We start from the raw sequence: 23,953 nt of genomic DNA on the forward strand, positions 1-23,953 counted from the left end.
GTGTTTGAATTGCACTGACCCCACTTTGCCTCTCCTTCATTTGTAAAGCTATTTTCATGAATTTAGAATGACACCATTATGCCCATACTCACATCAAGCTCTTAGTTCCCAAGATTTGCATCAGAAGTGAGACTTCTTGTTTTCATTTCCCTCAAATTCTAACAGCATCTTCTGCAATCCTGCACGGCAGATATTTCTTTCTCCTTTTGTTACCATGTACGACTGGCACAGCTTTGAATTCAATTTGTCACAACCATATGAACAAAATTAACTTTTTTAATTAAAAATAAGGTCTCACTAGTATTAAAGGGAGGGAATGCTAATTTTATTTTACAAAATTGATTGGTTTTCTGTATGATGCTCGAATTTTTGTAGATACAAAATATCCCACATTATACAAAGAAAAATCCTGAAGATACCTCCAGGGTCATCAACTTGCAATTATATATGGTGTTATCAGAGGCCCACCATACACTCTTTACAAAGGCAGCAAGCTTCAGCCTAAAGGGAATAAAGCTTCTCCCTATTACAACTGAGTGTCTTTACTAGAATCCTATTGCTCTTTTTACTGTCAAATTATTGTCTAATTTCCAGGTTTATTGATTACCAACTTCTATATATCTCTGCTTGCTTCAGAATGGTCCTTTCCCTAAAATTTCTGTTTCCCTGCATGCATGTTTGATTTTGCTGTCAGTAATTCTATCTATCTATCTATCTATCTATCTATCTATCTATCTATCTATCTATCTATCTATCTACCTACCTACCTATCTACCTATCTACCTATCTCTAACTTTTGTAGCCCAGACAAATAACCTCCAAGCTTTTATTTCCTTCTCACAGAACAGTTCTGAAGTTGCAGAACTCACAGCTTCCCTCTGCATTTGTTCCAGTTTGCATCCATCCATTTCCAATGCAAATGACTAGAAAGGCATTCACTGGTGTTGGTTACTTTGTAACTATTTCTGCTGGAAAAACCTTTTTTTTCCTACTAATTTTTCTAGATCCCAGTATGTATCTTGCTTTTACTCCACTGGTCTATGTTTTTTTCATTATTAATTTAGCCTAGAGTCCATTCCTCATTTATACTCCAATTGCATGACAAATCCACACTTTCTGCTAATTTTCTTTTTATTAAACCAGCTGAAGAATATTTTAACCTTAGGGGGCTTTTAATACCAGTAGCAACGCATTGTGAACTTGGCCAAAACTAACTTTATCTCTGTAAAAAAAGTCTTCCCTTCTTGCAACAGTTTTCTTGGGCAGTCTTTCTCACCCTGCTTTCCACCACCTCTGGGATAAATTTTTGTATCTTCTCTTAATTAATCTTCCAAGTAGATCTAGTAGAGTTTTAAATCCCACTTGCATTTCAGCATACCCATTCTTCCACTCCATTTACCCATCCATCATAACTGCAACTTCCAATTTGCTCTACATGCCTGTTTTCAAAACATTTTCACCACCACTTGACATAGGTGTCAAAAGGATAGATGAGAGCAATTTGAAGAAGCACAAACACATCTGAGTATTGGCCTGGTCATGGTTCTCATTCTTTGCATCTGGAAATTCACTTCCTTTTTCTCCCAAAGTCTGGAGCAGAGAAATAACCTGAAACCTTCAACCCTGAAATAAAGAAATTACTTCCTTTCTCCCCCTGCATCCCCACAGAGACAGGAGGGCTTAGAGAAAAGCCCTTCATAGTTGCAGCACTCTTGCACTACATAACAACTAAACCTATCTTACAAGGAAGAACACTGCTGAATTTCCAGATAACTGACATTTCTAAGGGAATCAGGGAATAAAATACCTTTTCTCACAATACTGGAGCACCAGTTATATCATTACAGCAAAAGCATCCTCTTCAGCTTCTGTGCACTACCACAATATGGTGGGTTATGTTCCTTCTAACAATGAGGACTACTTAGGAAACTCCAGGCTCTCCCTCTTCTCTTCCCATTCCCACTCATACTCCTTGAGGCTCAATATCACACCCCAAAACACTAAAATTTTTTTTTTTTTTAAATTACTCTTCTGGAAATAACTGGTTTCTTTCATTTCAGCTCCACAAATACCTGGACCAGCACAAGGGAGGGCAGGAGCTAAACAGCACCAGTAGGGAACTTCCTACAAGATGCATCTGCCATGAATGGATAAGGTATATTTAATTACAACCTAAAAAATTCAACATGATAACCTCCTAAGCTCAGTTACTGAATCTGGGGACTCCAGGAGTTATTTAAAAACTCCAAACTGTAGTTCTAATCATGAAAACTCAATTGACTCTCTACAGTGAAGCAGCAGCAGTTTGCCACTATGTGACAAACAAAAGCATCAACATCATGCAAGTGAAAAACACTATAAATTCACATTAAAGCCTGTAACATAACTTTTTAAAAGTTACTATAGGTTCCAGTTTGCACTTGATCCCCACAGTAAACTATCTCTTTAACATATATATCTGTGTTTTGTTGCCAATACAGATTTTTTAAACAACTCTTATTAAAGCATAAAAGCAATTATTGCATCTAATGCAGGTCTGACACAAAAGGAAGCTGTGAATGGCTGCCATCTGCTACCACAGGTGGCATGCATAGCTCTATTTATACTTGGGGCCTGCACTAGAAATGGTAGATGTTCCTCTGTTTGGAGATTTTTCTAATGATTTCAGAGCAGGCTAAGTTATTTAAAAAGATAAGCAGGAAAGCATTGCCTGCAAAGCAGCATCTTGATGAGACGCAGAGGCTTTAGAACAAGACGCTGACTACGCTTCCTTCAGTCTCTTAGCAATACATAGGGCATTGCTTTCCACTCCAACAAAGAACTGATCCCTCATGAAACAGTAGGGTCCAATTTGCATGCGTTTAACCCACTGCAAGAAGCAGCAGCATTGTTTACGATTAAAATGATTGGAGTAGGTTCCCGTGACATATTGTAGAGAGAATTCAAGCATGCTGAATGGTCATTTTCATTGAACAAATATAGCGTTTTATCAAATTTACTCTTCCATCACAACAATGCCCAACTATTTCCTACCATATAAAATTGACTGTTACACTTTGCGCTGTATTGTCACTCTGAATTTTTTAAAAGATGTACTTTGTTAAAAGAAACTTTAAAAATTACTTAAAACCAAAATATAATTGAAAGGCTTTTGCAGAACTTGTGAGAGTGGTTATTTACTGTTGATTCAGCAGCACTAACAAGCACTGCTGACTACAGTGCCATATTATCCCTTATATTATCCCTTAAAACAGGGGGGGAAAAACTTTGAAGAAAATTTTACATTTAATTTTCCAATATGTTTGAAACACATTATCTCCAATGTCTTACCTAAATAGATTCCATTTACAGATTCATAAAAAGGTGACTATATTCTACAAGCCCCTTGGCAAGAAGTGTAAAATTTAAGATTGGTATAATATTAGTATATTAGCATCTAGGCACCTATCCCGTTTTCAGTTCCTAACATATAGTTAAGCCAAACAAACCCATTGCCTATTTCAAGAGAAATTCTGAATTTCAGTAAGGCATCAGCTTATGAACAGGAACTGCACATTTTTACCAAAAGAAATAGTTTCAGTACTAGGAGGAGATACAGTAATTACTGTAAGAACATAAACTTGTTTTTCCAATGTCTAATTCATATTGAAAAAAAAAAAAAAGAGGGAAAGGAAATTTTCCATGGTTAGTGCATGTAATGAAGGTAAGTGCTTTCAGAAGTCTGGAGTGAAAACCCAAACAGAATAGATACTATAAATGGAAGCAAAATTTATATTAAATAATTTTTTAAATAAGACCTTTAGCTCTTATCTAAACTATTACAGTTGAAAACTAGTTAGAAATGTTTTGATGCAGAAATTACTCCTATAAAGAACTTTTTCAGTGCAAACTACCTTTGGCTAGATAGATGAATTTTTTAAAACCCAACACAGGACGGGCTAGATTCCACACTGGTTATATTTTACCTAGGTTATATTTAAAACACTGTCAGCCCTTTGAATCAACACAGACTCTTGCTGGATGCTGCCAAGAACTGACAAGATTTTTGCTTTTAAAGTACTGTAATTTGGATTTAACATTTCAGAACTGGAACCTTCAAAAGAGGAAATGAAATAATTCGCTGGTACAGTGAAGTAGCTGTAACAGCGATAAAACCAATGAAATGACATTTACCCGTGTGAAGGTTGTTCTTTGAGGAGTTGGTGCGGGTTCGCAGCGCGCCATGGGGTGGAGCTGTGCCCCCAGGATTGAGGCCGGGACTCGCCGGCTGCCTCCACGCGTCAGCCCGGCCGCTGGGCAGCTCATTTGTCTCTGGAGGGGATACATTTGGTTTAGGTTTCCCCAGCAAACGTGAAAGTTTCTAAAATAGGTCACGCAGATCAATTGCTCTCGTAATCTGAGACCCAAAAGAGCAAATAATATCTAAACTGCGGCGAGGGGGTGGCCCGGAGCTGGAAGCGGGGAGACAGCCAGCCTGGCTACCTCTAATCTCAGGAAAATTGTGACTTGGTTCAGTTCCTGCTTTACATCAGCATACATGTTACAGCAACGGGCACAGAAACGTTTCTTATTGCATTTTATTAGCAGCCTTGCATTTGAAGCAAAGGAATTAACCAAGAATGGGGGGGGTCATGTTAACAAAATGTGTAGCATATATGATAAGAACATTCAAAACTGAATTAATTGAATTAAAAGCCATGAAAAAGAAGAGTGAGGCTACTTGAAACTTCAAGGTAAAGATGGAACAAAATTTAATTTTTTTTAAATATGTTTAATATTATTCCTATTTTTCTAATTTAAAACAACACATTTTTAATATAAAAGGAAAGCAAAATTGTAGGAATCATTGCAGGAGATTTCATTAGTCATTGTGGAATACTGGAAGTTAAAACCTGTCTGCAGAATACCACAGGCAGTATTTGGTGCACATTAACAAAGCGATTAAGAAATCTTTAAACTGCAGTAAGAAGCAAAGCCAATTTCCTGATACCTGGTCTGGAGTAGAAAACAATTCATTTTGTTTAATATCAAACTGTCAAAAAAGGAAAAAGTAAAAAAGAAAAAAGCACTGTCTTGTACATTAAAACAAACAAACAAAACCCAGTTTGCTCTAAATATTTTTTTTTTAATTTTGGGGTTTTTTAGTTCCTGCTTAACATATTTTTATATATACTATCTGTGGTTCAAAAAATGTCTCATTGATTTATACTACTGTCAGTTTACATTTAAATACTTTGCCTCTAAAGTGCACTTTAGATCTGCATTTCATTATTTTTATTTTTTATTCATTGTTAATTACCTGCAATGGTAGATTTGGTAGTCAATAACTCACTATCAGCCTAAAAGTCTCATATTTCATCTTACTGTGCCTTTCATAAAAATAATCCAGAGTTACTGTAAGATTCAGTCAAATATATCAAGAAAAAAATTCTTCTTGCAATTCTGTGACACAACTGCTAACTTGTGTTGTTCAAGACACTTCTAATAAGAGTCAAACAAAATTGAGATCCAAGTGCTCAAAAACTCCAGTTCCCCACGGACCACAATACCCAGTATTATCACTGAATGAAGGTTTCACTGGAGTGCTATCTGGGAATAAGGCTGATAAGTATTTTAAAAATGTGTATGGTATTGACAGCAAACTCCACCTGTACAGAAAAATTACTTTGAAGTCACTGATTTTTTTTAAATTTTTGTTGCTTAAGGAAAATATCCATGAACATATTGTATATCCTTAAAACTGTTTTTAATGCTTTGTGCTTTGGATATCTGTGAACAGAAGGGGAAAAAAGAAGTCTTATTTTTTAGGGTAATTACTTACAAATACTGAATTTCAACTCTAAACCAAAGAAATGCAACACACACAGACTTTAAGATAGAGGTCTGCGTTAATTTTGGCACTGTTTCCTTAGCTCTTGTGGAACACACTGGTTTGACACCATCACATATAGAAGCACATCTAGATATTCTGAAAATGGTCTGTTGACAGTCAATAGGAACATGAAATGACCTGAAAAAAATTAACAGTGGGCTTCCTACAATGTATCATCATGCTAAATGGTTTTAATAACTAGTTTTCATTTATCATCAGCAGCAACAAAAAAAAGAGCACAACATCTGATTTTAATAAAACTTACTATTTCCCTTTCTCTTGTCTATTGTCAAACTCCAATCTTAACTTTCTTTAACTTGTATTTTTACACAATCATCCAAAACCTCATTGACTAAAATATATATCCCACCACAATTGTGGGGAATGTTTTGGTTGAGAGATACAAGGAAATTGGTCAAAATACGTATTTGCAATAATTGGCCTTTACCACTGCTGTTGAAAATGCTCCATTTACAACCTTTCAGTAACTGCATTCAACGTAGCTTGAGTCTTTCTGTAAGAGATATTTTCCTTGTCTCTTGTTCTCAGTCTGAGCTCATTTTATTACTACATTTTCTTGACTGAAAGATGTTCTATGATATAAAGAGAGAAGTCCAGTCTCATTTAACAGATACTCAGTAATAAATGGTTGCTCTTTCCGACCATTATTATGAGACCTTTTGATTTTCTGAAAGGTTTTTGCAGTGCAATTCAGAGAGTTCTATGTGCATGCACTTCACTTTGGGACTGAAATCTGCTTCACCGCAATACACTGCAGGGCACCGCAGGAGCTGAACCCAGGGCAGGGGCTGAGCCCGGGGACAGGGGCCGAGTTCGGGACAGGAGCCGGAGCCGGGGCCGGGACAGGGGCTGAGCCCGGGGACAGGGGCTGAGCCCGGGGACAGGGGCTGAGCTCGGGACAGGAGCCGGGGCCGGGACAAGGGCTGGGGCCGGGACCATGTCCGGGACAGGGGCTGAGCTCGGGACAGGGGCCGGGGCTGAACCCGGGCCAGGGCCGCATGCGGGACAGGGGCCAGTGCCGAGGCCGAGCTCGGGAGAGGGACTGGGGCCGAATCCGGGGCCGAGGCCGGGACAGGGGCCTAGCCCAGGGCCGGTGCCGAATCCAGTGCGAATGCAGTGCCGTGCCGAGCCCGGGACAGGGGCCGGGCCTGAGTCCAGGACAGGGGCCGAGCCCAGGGCTGGTGCCGAACCCGGTGCCGAACCCGGGACCAAGCCCGGGGCTGAGGCCGAGCCGCCGCGGCGGCCGCGCTCCCTGAAGCCGCGGCCCGAGCCGAGCCTGCTCAGGCTCCGCAGCCCCTCCGCCAGGCCCTTCCCATGAGAGCCCCGCATTTTCGGTGTACTTACACTCATACACCCATAGTGATACAGAGCACGAACCGACACAACACCTATTCTGTCTCAAAATCCTACAACTCCTGTCAAATATTATTCAGAGGGGCAAGTATTTTCCTGGATTTTCATTATTTGTACAATAATATTCTTAGTGCAAAAATACTTCTATGTTTCAACTCCTTAATTTGTTATACAGACTGAACATTACTTCAGTGGTTGCTCTAGCATTTATACCAAATAAGTTTCTCCCCCACTAAAACACCAAGAAAAACACCCAGTCAGAAATTAGATGTTTATGAATCCTTATGTAAAGACCATATATACAGTTCAAGCACAAAAGCAAAAAATAAATATACTGGAAATAAGCCAATTCTGCACACATTAAGATTTTAATCCAAGTGCTTTATGGTATCAGCATAAAAATTAAGACAAAGGGCCGTTTCTGCCCCCTTTTCTCGTGCAACAGGAAACTCTATGAGCTGGATCCTCTGCCCTACATGGCAGAACTTCCTGGGCCCTGGTAGCCTTAAGTCCTTCCATGGTTGATGCAGAGTGACTGATGCACTGAGAGAGGCATTCACATCCTCAGGAAACCCAGACAGAGCTGCTCCATCAGGCACACACATCTCCTCCTCTGCCCTACTTCAAATGCTCTCCTTCACTGCCTTTTCTGAGCAAGCCACTACTCCTTTGTTACAGCACCTAGGAAATAGAACCATACAAAACACCACTCCTCCACCTCTGGGGAAAACAACTCTTCACCATTAGTTCTTACAACAGTACACTGAGGTGCGTAAAAATACAGCCTTAAAAAAAAAAAAGGATCATGCTTTTAATAGCTCTTGGACCTCTTGGAGAGAGGAAAGAGAGGAATACTAACAGTCAATCTGAAATCCAAGTATTATCCAATTCCCTTCATCCTATCCCTTTCTGAATGTCTTAGAAGGCAAACCATGACGGATTCTCAATTCTACAGCAAGGGCTAGAAGTTTATCACAGCTCAAGTGGGAATAAAAGCATCACAGAAGAAAGACATCTTATCTTGGTCCCACTCAAGAATCGTCTGACATGACCAAAGTACAAGAGAAGAACGTTTAGAGCATGTTGTCCTTCCATATTTCCATTAACTACCAAATGACCATTACACCCCCAAGATAACACATGAAGCATCCAAAAGAAGTATCTCTGAACCCCAGGATTTGCTCATCACAAAATGCTTTTTATGTTGGTTTTCATCTGCCTATGGGTATTTGCCAGCTGTTTTGCCTATAAAAAAGATGCCCCCCCCATGGGGAAAATAATTTCTACCTGAAAAAAATAGTCACATAAAAATTTCTCTCTAGAAAGCGCTTGCAGAATTTGTGAGCAGAAAGTTTTAGCTGTAATTAAAAGGGAAATCAATGCTATTCTCTCACAGCTGAGTAATACTGACAATTCAAATATTTAGTTTTAATCGCCGAAAGTGAAATCCCTGACAAGATTTCAAGTTGTGAAGTAAGGCACTTTTCCTGCCTCACTTTTTCTCAGCCATGAATCTCAGAAAGATTTTTTAAATGTCCACTTCCTGTAATTTTGGTAATTTTAGAGTATAATTATTTTTACATTTTTATGATGCCTTTGGGGTATCATTACAAATATTTTTTAAGCATTTAAACTTAGAAAAATAAAATTAAGTAATAGCTTCTCTTGAGGAGAGACTGTCAGTCCTGTTTTGAATAAACAATCCCTTTTAAAGGCAATCTAAGAGATTTATATCCGCTGTAACCATAGAAATTAATCTAGAGTTTAAACAAAATAGAGTAAAACATAATTTATTTAATGAAAATCAGAACAGTGCTATTGCAAATGAAAGTTGGGTTTCTGTTTTTTTAATTCAACAGACAGCTTTGTATGCAATTGTAAGATTTTACTTGATGGGCTACTTCTTACAACTCAATCATACTCATTTAACCAATTTGAACAAAGCATTCAGATATCTGAGTTTTAATTTCACTTGATATAAATGCCAATCACTAAAAAAAAAAAGCTAAGGATTTTCAGATTTAAAAAGCTAAAATAAATCTATTAAACATCTTCAATGATGAAAGCAATCATGAGAAACAGCTTTGACATTGCAAGGCCAACAGGAACACAGCACAAAAAATTTTATGAGTTTCTCATATAAAAAGTTTGGGAGTAGCAGAGAAGAACAAAAATGCATAAACTGGAAAGCTTTTCTTATATCAGCATAGCTAAAAGATTGTTCAGAAATAGTGGTTCCTATAGACTAGGTATTTACAAGTTTGCCTGAAATATTCTAGCATGCTGACCCTCAACAACAATTGTGCTACATAAAGTAATTCAAGGTTAAACTAATTCAGGATTTATAGATCAGTTAAAAGAGCAACAGCATGTTTTGTATTTTGAAAAAGCAAGGAAAAGAACTAGAAGTTCACATGAGGAAACACTGATGTACTTTACAATGTAAAATCAAAACAAAAAACATAGCCCAAAATCTAGAAAAAAATTCACATCACAATAGACTGAAATAGTTTCCTGTGGGAACATCTGTCTTAGCCATGTAAAGTTGTGAAAAATACTGAAGTAAAAGCAGAAGGAAACTTTATCAAAAAAATACAGTTTAACAGGTAATTTCTCTAATTCTTGTATGTTTCACAGTATACTATTCTATGGCACTTGTGGTGGTTATATAACCTGTATGAAAGTCACCATGTAAGCCTTCCTTGACTATATCAATAGGAAATAATCAAATCATGTCTGGAAAGTAATGAAAAAAAGAATAAAGTTCAGCCTTATTTACAGCTAAACTGTGAACTCAATTATTCCATCTATTATACAATGACAAACACTTTACCAAACCAAGAGAAAGAAAATTAAGCTGCTTAAAAGTTTCTAGTAACTGTTCATAAGCCAGAGTACAAACTCTGAAAACCTCAAGAGATACGAGCTTCTGGTCTCCTTCTCTTAACTCAGTCTGTAGGAGAGCCTGATTTAGGAGACTCAGCCAAACCAAGGCTCACGTGGGCATAAAAAAGCTTGGCTTGGAATACAAATGCCAAAAGAGACTCACTGAAGTGAACTTTGCAAGACACCTCAAAATACAACAATCTGTTCCTGCCTCTGAGTTAACTGACCTGTGTCCTGTAACTGGCTACCATTCCCTGCAACATCTTACTAATTTCTGAAAGTGTTTTATCTATCTCTAGACAGTCTCAAATCCATAGGAACCCGTAACTTCACATAATAGGTGGCTTTTTGACAGTACACATCCACAGAAAACACACAGTGCATAAATAGGGAAAGAAACAGAAACAAACAAAGAAAAGGAAACAAAAGGGCTGGCTGAAATAAAGTGAAATAGCCCCTGTACTGAGACATACCACCACTGTATACTGCTGCATTAAGTCTGAGGTTCCAACCAGAAGTCAACTCCAAAGGGTCTCCAAGAAGAGAGGGCTGTAAACTACAGCATTACCCCCATGGCTGCTCAGGAAAGGAACACGGTCTCCATTCTGAAATTCCTAAGTGCCCAGCCAGCTGTGAGACAATCTCAGGAAACAAGATGGTGGCAGAGACACTGACATGTATTTATTGACAGATTCCTGTTCACAAGGACTTAGCAGCGAGAGCTGCACTGGCTCCGAAGTACACGGAGATAAGATCACAGAAACCACCAGTGCAATGAAAAAGATTGTGCTTACTCTGTAAATTCTGATGAATCAGAAGAGCTTCAGAAGACAAAAATCTATTAAAATACTTACTGTGCAAAATGAATTTGAGTTCTTATTTTACTTGAAACTCTCCATTAGAGAGACTAAAACAGGGACTAGTTTCCCAGGTTGGGTTGCAGTAGCTGAATGCTACTACATTGTGTGGACAAATAACAGAACAACTGGATAAAAAAATACTTGTATTTCAGTAGACAAGCATAGGGAGAAATTGAAGTATCTCTTGTAAGATGGATACAGGTTTGTGTACAGTTTTCACTCAAGGTTAGGCTAAAATGCTATTGCAATTTGCCACAATGTTTCACAGCTCTTACATGAATTAGTGAATGGTCTCTCATGTCAAGGACAGAAATGATACTACATTTTCATTTCTATTTGGGTTACGAGCACCGGATTTAACAAATGTCACGCCACTGCTCCACAGCTCTGCTCTGCATTACAGATGAGTCAGTATTACTGAAATACATTTCATCAGTATTTCAGTAGTCTGCTCATGCACTGGCATGATCTTAGGAAGAGAGAAAGGTAAACATGAAGTACCACCCTGATGAGGACCCACCTCACTAGCAACTTTAAGATAAAAATGTTACGGCTATGAATCACAATTAGAACATGAAAACTTAATACTAGAAAGAGAATTTATCATACAGAGATTAGTCAAGATTAAGTGGTAAATGTCAAGCAGATATCTGACTGTATGAATAAATGCAACAGGAGCTGGTAAAGCTCATTGTGGCACAAGTGTAGAAAAATAAGAGAAACACTGAGAAGTGAAGGAAGGAAAGAATTGCAGATGGAAGGGGGAATAGAAACAAAAGCAGAAGGGTATGGTTTGAAGTAACAAGTGAAAAAACATGAGAAGTAAGGTACACCCAAGCTAAAGCAGAAAATATAATTACAGTGCAAATGAGAGACGGATATCAGAGACACGAGAGCCTAGCGTGTATTAGAAGATCAAGATCTTTATTTAGGATAATAAACCAAATCAAAAGCAAAAAAACCCAAACTCCACACTTAAAGGAGAAAGAAACAAACTCTCAAAGCAAATCTCCAAGGATGTAAAATATTGTTCTTGAAAGTGTTCAAAACAGCCTAAACAAAACACTTTATGCTACATATGTGCTAGCAAGGAGAGGGTTAACCTGACCTCATGTATTAATAACACGTTCTACTCCTTGGCACACCAGCATTAGAACCAGAGCATTCTAAAACTACAATTTTCCCCACAGAAACACAAAACAATTTCAAATGCCTGTAGCTCTAATGTCATACCAGTGGAAAAGCATATTGTTGAACAGAGTGTATAGCAGCAGTGTATACTTAAAGTCAGGATATCTAAACTAGTTTGAAGATATTTCTTCTTTTTTGTCCTGAATGTTCTTCAGTCCCCTACAGAGCAATTCAAATGTGGTTCCTGCATAAGCAACTCAAGTGTCTGTCTGACTACAGCATCAATAAGCATGGAAGAGACAAAAATGAGTAAGGATAGAAAAATAAAGGGAAGGAAAATAAACCCACGTCAAAGTAGAAAGTTTTACTCACACAACTTTGTTTAGTTCTATCTCATTGCACTATATCAAATGAGCTGTACTGTGACTTACGTAGTTTAATTAACACAACATAATTTTTCTTTTATTTAAAATAATTTGAGGACTTTCTACTTTCAAAAGTTTTTTAAAAGCATAACTTTAATGACTACAAGCATCTTTTTACTGCTTCATTAGTAGCCATTATTAATACTAATTAACATCACAAATGGAGTCAAGAAAAGGAAAAAGTCCAAAAAAACAATTGCTGGACAATGCAGGAAAAAATTACTGAATTCTTTTCAGTAAGAAAAAAAAAGAAAAACTACTTATAAAGATCAAGCTTCACATGGAAGGCACTCTGAATTCCTTCATCTTACACAACACATCAGACAGCAACAAGAGGAAAAAGCTTCCCTTCTACTGCAGAAAGTGAAACAACTGACTAGGTATTTGTGGGCAACGAAATTATCCTTCTTGTAGTTAACAGGTTCTTAGCACTTAAATAAACAAGGGTCAACTAATTCTGAAATGTAAAGAAAATCAGCCAAAAAATCAGAAAATAAATATAACAAAGGAATCAAATGGAGTGCAAATTAAGAATACCAACAATAAGAAATCAATGACACTAAAACTGTGAGAGATTTCAACAGAAACCTAACAAAATAAATACACAGAATCAGAAAGAAAAGCACACATCAAAAATGAAAGAGTTGGAAGGAACAAATGAAGGCAAAAGAAAGTTACTTCTTTTAAATAAGTGAAACAGGAGAAAATAGGGTGACTCCTGAAGAACCTCAATTTTTTTCCAGGGATTACTATAAAGTTAATATTCCCTTTAGATTTAAAAATGATCTCACAAGGCAAATTCAATGCATTTCCTTGAACAGAGGCAGCTAAGAGGTGCGTGCTCTCTGTGGGCGTGGGGCGCCTGCTCCGAGGCTCCTGGACAATCACAGGAGCTGACTCCAGCGATCCAGTTTGAAACCAGCCAACACACAACTAGCCACAAAGCACAAATGCTTTCACTTTTCTCTTTCCATTAAACTAAAAACACAATTGGTTTTTTAATACTGTTTTTAATCTTACACTACAAGTATAATGTACGCAATGCATACAGCACAAAATCTATCGGGCAGTCTTCAGAATGCAACTGAAAATCAACAGCAGTCTCTTGCAACAGTCACAAAACAAAGTCCTTTCTCTAACGAGCAAAGAGATGCAACTGAACCAACCATTACTTGGGAAAAACACTTGATGTGGTCATGAAAAATCTTGAGACTACGAAATAGTCTTTTTTCCTGTTACACAAATTCTGTCTATTGCAGCCAGCATAATTCTTAAGCTACTGTTAGCAGCCTTAGAATTTGGGGTCAGGAGTGTCACTACCCCTTAAAATTAAAATTATCCAGATCCAAATAGACACAGTGCTAAATCTAGACTTCTCGTTTCAGGTAACCTGCAGGCTACAGGCTATAGCATCCTGGTCATAGCAGATTTTTCCTATGAAGCTGTAACATGGAATTATTAAAAATTCAGAAACTTACATCAACCATCCCTACTTTCCATTGCAGGCTGGTGGTACATTCTGTGGAAGCATAAATTTAAATAGAATTTCTAGGTGAATTTTATTTCTTATGGTCATAACAGAAAGAGGAAGAAAAGAGAGTGCTAGGGGACTTACTGGAAGCAGCTTATAGTCATATCTTCTATGATAAATCTACCAATAGAAATATGATTGTGAAACAGATGATGACATTTGCTATTAGCAACAGCTGAAAGGTCTTCTTGGCTCCTGATGTGGAGTTAAAGCAGAGAGAAATAAAGGACTTCCCATGCTTTTGTAAATCAGATTTTGATGAAGGACTGAAATTTTAAATTGGATTTCCTGACTTCTGAGTGCATGACAGTCCTTCCTTTTTGAGAGGGGAAAAAAACCAAAACAACAAACCAGACTGATATTATATACTACTACACTTCCTGATAATATACTACTACAAATTTTGCTTTAAGATTATGATTATTAATATGATTTTATACATTTCCATATTACCTCTTCATAACAGTATCATTCATCCAGAAAACTACTATACACTAAAAAACCAAACCAACCAACACCTCCCACCCAAAAAACCATGCCAAAACAGAAATATTAGAAAGCTTTTCCCATGCTTACAAAATATGGAGACAAAATGCATTCCATGCAATCTCTGGGGCTTCAGCTTTATGGTCAATGCAACATTCATTAGATCATTTTTTTCCTCAAGTGTTACAAGGAAAGCCAATTAAACATCAAAAGACTCCAGCTTGTCATGTCAAATTTACTACTTACTGGAACAGTGTGCCTTATTCATCAAATATGTGTTGACTTGGAAGTCACCATGAGCCACATTCTTAACTAATTACAGCAACTGCTACAAATACTGATTATTATTAAGAATAAGTAAGTTAAACTAAATGCACTAATTATCATAGGCTTCACTTGCCAAGAAACGCCATTCTGTCAAACGCACACTGCACAATTAAAAGTTAAAAATAAAGCATTTTTTCTGTCCTTAATCATTGCTCCTCCACTGCTACCCAAGAGATAGGAAATGTTCTCCTGTAACAACCCCAGTGCACTGCACCAGGTTCCATGAACTACACAGCTTTGTTGTGAACAATGCCTGCCAAGAGAAGGCTGCTCAGAGCTGCCCTATGTGGAGTAACAGCACCTTGTTGGAAATATGGTCAGACAGTGAATGCAGCACAAGATTACTCTCATCAAGATGCATATTATATTATATTATATATTATGTGGTTTGTTCTGCTTGTGGGATAATATTAAAAGTTGCCTAGGCTTCAACTTGGTGGTCAAATTGATAATTTACATGAACTGCTACAACTTATAGCTGTGTATGTATTCTCTAACACTGCCTGTGGCTGAACAGATAGTTTACCTTCTTTAACTGAAATAAATTTTTAAAAATAGTTAAAAATTTAGTTTCAGCACAGTTTCTAATCTGTGTCAACTACTGGTAATATCATAGTTGGCATCCATATTTCTAAAAGAGCCAAAACTATCAAAGGCGGGTGTTTCGATCTGAATATTAAATATATGGATATGAGTACAGACATTAAATTACATAATTTTGTTCAGATTCTTTCATAATTTGATTGTGGCAATATTAAAGACTCAAAAGAGCTGTTAAATCCACTTTTTAAAAATTTAAAATTATTTATACAGTAAACATTTAGGACTTGGTGCCATTTCATTAACTTCACTGGAACACAAAATGTCACCATAAACACTAAGTCAACAACAAAAAACTTTCATGATCTAGCAACTAGGTAGCAAAATAAATCCTTTAAAAACTATCAAGCTACACTAAAAATAAAATTAGATATAAATTCAAGTTTTAGACTGTGGTCAATTGAGGTCTAGACAAAACCCTATGTTTGTTCACTGCCTAGTCTCCAGTCTGCTCCAAGTTTGAAAAGGTAATTGAACTCAGTCTATAATTACTGGATTAGATACAGATGGCTCTGTACATTTCAGGGGAGGAAAGAACTGTTTTGATTCATTTTATGATTGCCTGTAAGGTCAGACTTTTCAAAATGTACTTTCATCTGTTAAATAGTTTCTCAAAGTCCCAGGGGGACATCTTCAATAACTGATGTTTTAAGCAATTTGAGTCTATCAGATCCAGTCTTTGAATGTAATATGCTGTCCATTTTCTAGAATTATAAATGTGCATGTAGGTTAATTGCTACAACTCAGAGAGAGTTTCAAAACTACATTTTTTCAGAAAATTGCTAGTTTTACCCAACAACTGTTATGAATAAATATTTTCAGAATTATTTTGATTTAGGATACAGCATATCTTTGGAAATACAAATAATGACACAAATTAGAAATGTCCTTACTCATAATGCCTCCCCACTTGGGGAATGCTCTCTTAGGACCAAAGTGAACAATATTTGAATAGTCTCAACTAAATAAGTGCATTTATTGCAAAAAAAAAAAAAAAAAAAAAAAAGAAATATGTCTTGATAAAAAAAACTTAAAAACACTTGAGAAGACTTCTTTTTCCACAATCTCTTATTTGAGCCTTCATCCTCATTCTTAGTCAAGATAAAATGTGGAACAAACAATATGTAAGCATTGAAATTTCACTCAGCTAAGAATTTTTTGCAGTATTTTCTTCAATTAAATTAACCATAACTCTGCAGCCTGTTCCAGTACAACCAGGATTTCATCTTGCATCATTCAATGTCTTGCTCAGTTAACAGTTCAAACGCTCTGCAAAGAGAATTTAGCTCTGCTCTCAGTTAGGCACTCTCAGAGCTACTGTAATAGCAATTTAAAGCAGGAAACACACCATGCAATCAGAAGGCAACATAATAGTTCAGTTCATAGTCTTAAAAGAGGTAGGAAACAATTCCAAACTTATTATTCAAGAGTTTGAGTTTCTTTGTATTACAACGATCTTCTTCCTTATAAAATTCCAAGAAGAAAATATTTTTTTGTTAAAACATACATTTGTGCTTAAAATAACTATCTCACTGACAACAGCCTCAGTCAAACAAGTTATCTTGGCAGGATCTATATCTAGGCATACATCTACAGAGCTGTTCTGCCAGAGCCTTGGTATTCAAGCACTGGCAATAAGGATAATTGGAGCTATGTTAATATAATATCCTTTGTCTCTCAGTGGGCTAATGAACAAACATGTAATATCTCATGTAATTTCCATGATTAATATTTTATTCATATTATTTCAAAGTCGTCCACAAGAGGGACAACTGAAGGCAGACCCAACCACCACAAAGCCCCAGCAGAAAGACACATTCTAATAACTGAATTATCTGTGTGCCTGCTCAGACAGAAGATCCTGTCCATCATCATCAGGCTGCACAGAATTCCCACCACAACTTACAAGTCTCACCGAAAAAAGAAACTTGTTCTGCTGCATTTTAAGAACTGATTGATACAAATCAGTTTGTTCAAAACATTTCAATCTATAAAATGCCTGCAAACAGACTATGGGTTTCTGCAGTGGTAGCTCTTCTTTAAATGTAAGAGCATCAGTAGCAACCACGTTATAAGCAAATAAAAGTAGTCCTTGAAATGAGCATGCAATTTCACTCAAAAGGTAAAATCCATTAATATTTGTATTATCTTCTTCCTCCACATCTCTAATGGATGTTTTGAATGTATTTCTTTAAAACTGAAATAATACTCATATACAGAATTTGCATGAGGTACATAATATGTCTTAAGTCTCAATCTTAAGAGCTATATAGAAAAGGCTTCTTCTCCTTCCTTGTAAGCAACAAAGTTTCCTTCAAAAAATACACATGCCTTATTTCCCTAAAAAATAAAACTGTACATATTTCAAGTGTATTGTGGAAATCCACATACTATTCCTGAAACTACTGTAATTTTTCAGACAATAAATTGTGAAGAAATGGTCAAGTAAGTGAAATAGCCAGGCCATAGCACCACATGTTCTGTATGCTGCAACACATCAGAAAATGAATAGAATATAAGAAGTTACACCAGGTCACATTTTAGACCAACTAATAAGCTCTTTGATATTTTTCCTTTTTCTTCTCCTTCACATTTTTACTATCTGTAATAAGTATTTGCTGTACAGTCTCTTACATCATGTTAAAATCCATAAGAAACTGTATCTGAGCTCTCATAAGTATTTCCCATCTATACTTTAACAGATTCCACAATGAGCTAAAAATTTTGGGAACGGAAAGCAACATCATCAAGAAAAATAAAGTGCATTCTTACAAGCTAGTCTCAACTCATATTATGTTGTATAATTTTGTCTTTATACAATCATTAAAAAAAAAAAAGATATCCTATTCACATATATTAAATGGAGTCAGTATGCAGACTACAGCGATGTGGCACTATTTAATCAACAATCACTTCATACTGATTCCTTCAGTTCTAAAAATAAATAAATAAATAAATAACCATCTTTGTACATCACTCATCCCCTGAAATCTGTGGAAAAGAAACCTGACAATTAAAAAAAAAAAAAAAAAAAAAAACAAAAAAAATTAAAAAGTGGTTGCTTACTTCACAGTAAGCAACAAACGTGTGTGGTAGATTCAGCATCCTGTGAAGTCAAATACAGCTATTTTACTTTAGAAATACTCTAGCATGATTTGTTTCCCATAAGTTCATTTATTATTAAAAATGAAGAGAGAACATTCATACATTTGCACAGTCCAAGGTTAGACTGATCAGAGTCACAGGTCACTGGAGCAGCAGTCTGGGATCTGGAACAGCAGTATCCAATTGCTTGCTTTGGTATGAAGCAATAAGGATATGTACATCCCATATGTCAAAGGAAATTCCAGAGCCATCTCTGTGCATTAACTGCTGCATCACTTGTACAGTACCATGTGTATTTTGAAATACATGCACTTGACTCAAGAGATTTCAAGTGATGCAGAATTTACCAAATCAAGGATCAGCTGAATCACACCTCAAATAATGCATCCTACTTGCAGCACTGCATCTTATTTTGCTGTTTAGAGCATTCATGAAGAAATAAGTCTTTTTTTTTGACTTGTGATTGTGCATCATAACAAAATAAGGTTAAAGGATTTCTCACTGCAAGGTAATTTTTCAGACTTTAAATCATTCTTGTGGCTCTTTCTGTCAATAGAAAACCCCAAAACCCAACAAAGCAACATCCCACCACTACCACACTTCTGAAAAAGGTTGACATCAGAACTGGACACAACATTTTGCCATTTTAATAGTGCTATACACTTTCCCTTTAAGTGACCATTCCCTCCATGTTTCATTAAACTTACATCTTATAAAAACTTAAGTTCCATTATTTTGGTATTGGCTTCTATGTGCAATATTTACTAGGAGCCAAAACTGCCAAATTACTACCACAGCCACAACCAGAACCAATAAATGCCACCCTTACACATGCAAAGGTAATATCATGCCCAAGAAATACATACACGTATTTCATACATGCACATTTGCATATATGTAATAATTTTTCTATACAGTTGAATGAGGAATGCCTCATTTAATTTAATTTAAGCCTACACAAAGGAACACTTTCCCTTCAATATCACAGCAGAAACTGCAGCTTGCACCACACTGTCTAGCTGAATAGACCCAAAGAAAATAACATATAACAAAGATAACTGAAGAAAGAAGAATTTTGAATTAATCAAAAATTTGTAGCTGTCACTTGAAAACTAGTATGCAACAAGGTTCTGAAAGAAGAATATCCCAAGAACACACACATCTGTTTAATATTACAAGCCAACTGTCAACATCCTAAGTGAAGTTTTAATTTAATATTTTTTCTTTCTTGATGTTTTACCTTTAGTCAATGCCTTGTGAGACTATCAGCTTTCTATAAGAAACTGTTAAATATAAAGAAATGTTATTGTAGCATGTTTATAAAATCATAGTTCGAGAACTTTATATTTTTGTAAGGCCTGACCACAACTTAATTATCTGCAGGACATTCCAAGCTCACTATTGCAAGCTCCAGTTCCCAAGCAATTTTAAATAATATCTACTGTACAGGACATACAGCACTGCAAATACCACAACATGGTAGTGTTTCAAGAAGTCACCATTAGACATGGCTTTTATTTTCAATAAATATGTTTCTCTACTAATCATTAAATAGTTTTCATCACCACTACATGTTTGCCTTTCACGCCTGCTTGCTATCAGTGTTTACTTTAATATAAGAGAACAAGTCATAAAAAAAGGCAGATACCATGTATAACATGCTGTATGTTACACACAGAGTGTCCTAAGGGCAGAATGTTCTTCTACAGCTCACACAATGTTTTCCTTCTTTTCCAGGAAAGAATTAGAGTAAAAGCAGGAAACAAAACTTGTTAAATTGGAGATGGGGGAAAAGTGAGCTCACCCAAAAAGTCTCAAAGGAAGGCTGGAAATTTTTAAGAAAAAGAAATCTCAGAAGTCCTGGGAATTCAAATTTGTTTTTTAAAACATCCAAATCATCTGAAAATAGTCAAGAAAAAAAATCCATCACACAATTACATCCAGATTTTACCCATCAGTCTGAAAACCAGCAGATGACACAAGACTTTTGTAACTCAGAACTCCATGAATCTGTTTTCCTCTCCAAAACACCAAACACCTTGGTTTCAACCCATAACTGACAAACTCCTGTTTTTCCTACCCTTTTAATCAACTCTCCCCTTCTCTGGAGGCTGCTGCCACAGAGCCAGGGAGGAGCCCCCAGGGCACTCATGGGGGGCTCCCTTCACACCTCCTCTTCTACCTGACATGCCTCAGGTGTGTATTTTATTCCAGAAATCCCCACAAGTCCTGCAGCAAAACTATTTCTGGTCTTCTAAATAAAGTGATATTTTATTTTCACCTTGACTAAACAGTGGAGGCCTTAGGGTTTTCTTCCATAAGAAAAATTTAAAAATGTATGGAATGACCTTATTAAAACCTTATAGTTATTCTAGTTAGAATATTAGAATAATACTTCATATTAGAGGTCAAATAAATTTAGGAGTAAAACCAAGACCCCTTCTCTTATTTTCCATCATTAATCAACATAACATCTGAGAGCTTATGGATATCCCCACAGAACCTCCACCAACATTCAATTGAAACCCACTTCACTCTTCCTACACAGATGAAAAATTGGAGAGGTGGGAAACAGCAGTCAGTTGCATCTACAGAAATTTCTATACAGAATGAAATATTCAATTTAGAACTGGTGAGATTACTTCCATATTCAAAACTGTTTAAAAGTCCATAAAAAAAATATCCGGTGTGAAATAACAAGCAATCCATTAATAGTGGAAAAACAAAGAGTGAAAGAAAGTTGGATTACATTTAATTGTACCTGGTTTTTATTTTGTTTGCTTTTCAAATGCTGGACAATACCTGCAGTAATGGAATAGATGCACGTTTGAGTCAATGCAGCACATGCACTTTTCTACAGGTCTCACCAGCCTCCATCGAAAGAGAAGGCAGAGTCAGAATGAAAGGGTAAAAAGGGACAACAAACACCTGATCACTATAAAATGTAATTTTTTGCCAGACAGAAAGTTTTGACAAACCACCCTGAAGCCAGGAAACTTGCCTTTTCAAAAAAGTATCCATCATTTAACATTCTATGCAATTATACCACAGTGTAATATTTTAACACTAAAGAACATTTTCCTCGAATTACTGGAAATTATTCATACCTCCAATTTTCACCCCTTAATTGCTCTCACTGCCAAAGCTATCATGCCAGGTTTTAATATTTGCCAGTCTGAAAAATATTTTCAAGTACAATGGACTGAAGTTTCAAAGACAGAGCATATAATTACATAACCTTTCACTGAAAAATTGTATCCTTTTATCTGTGGTGAAACACACAAAAACTTAATCGACTCATTACCAAAAAATCACAAGCTATCAGCTCAGTATTACAGCAATAACTAAACCTGATGACCAAAATGAGTCTCAATTAGCAAAAACACAAGTGTGAGTACTACTCATTGAAAGCAATGATATGTAACCAATTTTTGTGAAAAGTTCAAACACCTTTATGTTTTGAAATAGCTGTTCTCTGAGATTAAACTTTTTTTGTGAAGCACAATTTGCATCCTAAATAAAAATATCTCCTCATTTTATTAATATTTCAATATGCTTCAGAGTTTAAACCAATTAACATATGTGATGATTCAGAATTTGTTTGATAATTGATAAGGAGAAAACTCCTTAGTCCAGACTCGATTTAGCAAAAGATAACAAAAGAAATTACTTTTCCAGTGTCCAAGAACATCATCTCTACCTAAGTGAAGAAGCAGGATGCAGCATGCACAGAAAGAACTGCAGGATACTGGAAGTGTCACAGCCAAGACCTTCTCTGGGCTGCTATCCACCAAACTTGTTCTATTTTCAAAAAAGAAGAGGAGGAGAATAATCAGACACATTAAAGTTACCAACTTCCAGGGAAATTAGCTTTATTTTGGCCTCAGTATTAATAGCTGGAAAAATAAACCTCACAGTGGCATCACTTAACAAATCACACCAATATTCTTTTGTGTTTGCTTATTTTTATGTTCATTTCTGTCCCAAACAAGAGGCTACATTTCAACACAAATAAATATAGACCCCAAGGCTTCTAGCAATGGCAGTGCATCAAGGTACTCAAAATAATGAGCTGTTCTTGCTCCAAAGTCTTTGATAAAGAACTCAGTAAAACAGCAAAAAGTATAAATGCATCAGGTAAATTCAGTAACCTGAAAATATTAAGTTCCAGCTTTTTTCTCCCTTCTTCCCTTCCTCTCTTCCCTACTTAGATGAACTATATCACAACCTCATAATTTCCTGATATTCCTTCTTCTCTCATATTTCTACCTCTAATATTAGACTGTATCTTTTACAACCTCGATCATTCCATTTTCTTCCAGCTATGCCTGCACACTTTCTGTTGTCTCTCTTTTCCACTGTATCTCTCCAGCTTTTCAGACACCTCAAGGCCCACCACCTTGCCCCTAGCCCATCTTTCTCCTGCAGAGGTTATGCTAATGTAAATTATGTTTAAGAAAAGAAGGAGGCTACCCATGATAAACCTCAGCTTTCTTCCACTTCCACAAATGTTATCCTTATTTGTGGCAGGATGAAAAAGCAAGAGCTTGGAAAAGGTGTCAGCTTAAGAGAACACCACAATCAGGAAAGAGTTCATGGTTACCAGCTGCAGGATACAACAATTCCTCCAACTCCAAGCCAGGAAAGCGCCTCCCACAAGCAGCCTGGAAGGAGGTGAGGTGAGGTGAGGACAAAGGCAACATCCTCAAAATGGGAACTGCAGTGTTTTAGACTCCTCAGCACCACATGAGGTCCAGTTAGTCAAAACAAAATTGACAGGCAACTAAGGAAAGTTGTTTCCTGAGCCAACTTTCAATCCTGCTGTTCTGTTAAATTCAAAAAATAATTCCCATGGAGTTAAGAATGTAGTTTAAAACAAACAAACAAAGCAGGGGGAAACAATGAGAGACATTTGCACAGACATTTCCCAAAATGCAGGAGTTCATAACTTTTCCCCAAGGCCAGCCAATACCCTCCTCACTATTTTTGAAGTGACTTTTGCTAAAACCAGAAGCATCACATGGGGAACATTAGTGATTTGGCATTTAGTTCTAATGTACTGAACAAGGTCAGCATTTCATTCTTCTCCCAGTTTGTAGGGTTTTTTTCCCAATCTTTATTTTGCTATTTCCTTTACCAGCTTTTTTTATGTTTCTCATCTACTAATTAAAATTATTGTCTTTCCCTTCCGTCTCTCAGACTAAATTTCTCTAACAAGGATGAAGGAAATGAGAAGTAAAACCAATAAATGCTCATAATAAAAAACTAACATTAACTGTAATTTGCACAAGGGAAGAGATAAATCTGAGATATTAGGCAGCAGTATGCTGTAACTCCCTATTTGAAAAAGTACAAT

At 36.5% G+C, this 23,953-nt stretch overlaps 1 protein-coding gene across 5 annotated transcripts in view; it reads right to left on the reverse strand.

Moving 5' to 3' along the window:
• The window catches only part of STX18 (syntaxin 18), a 59,292-nt gene that overhangs the window by 28,576 nt on the left and 6,763 nt on the right, over window positions 1-23,953 (reverse strand). The window contains exon 1 of one of the 5 annotated variants that reach the window (XM_059470887.1): window positions 22,268-22,388. The exons of 2 other annotated variants lie outside the window; for them this stretch is intronic. In XM_059470887.1, coding sequence (XP_059326870.1) covers window positions 22,268-22,291 — 24 coding nt within the window. In that variant the 5' untranslated portion in view covers window positions 22,292-22,388. Of the gene's footprint in view, window positions 1-4,173; window positions 4,200-20,401; window positions 20,421-22,267; window positions 22,389-23,953 lie in introns of those variants that run through there. 2 more of the 5 variants (XM_059470889.1, XM_059470886.1) reach the window with 2 other exon arrangements.

The sequence above is a fragment of the Ammospiza nelsoni genome, chromosome 4 (assembly GCF_027579445.1).
Source record: "Ammospiza nelsoni isolate bAmmNel1 chromosome 4, bAmmNel1.pri, whole genome shotgun sequence".
NCBI lineage: Eukaryota > Metazoa > Chordata > Aves > Passeriformes > Passerellidae > Ammospiza > Ammospiza nelsoni.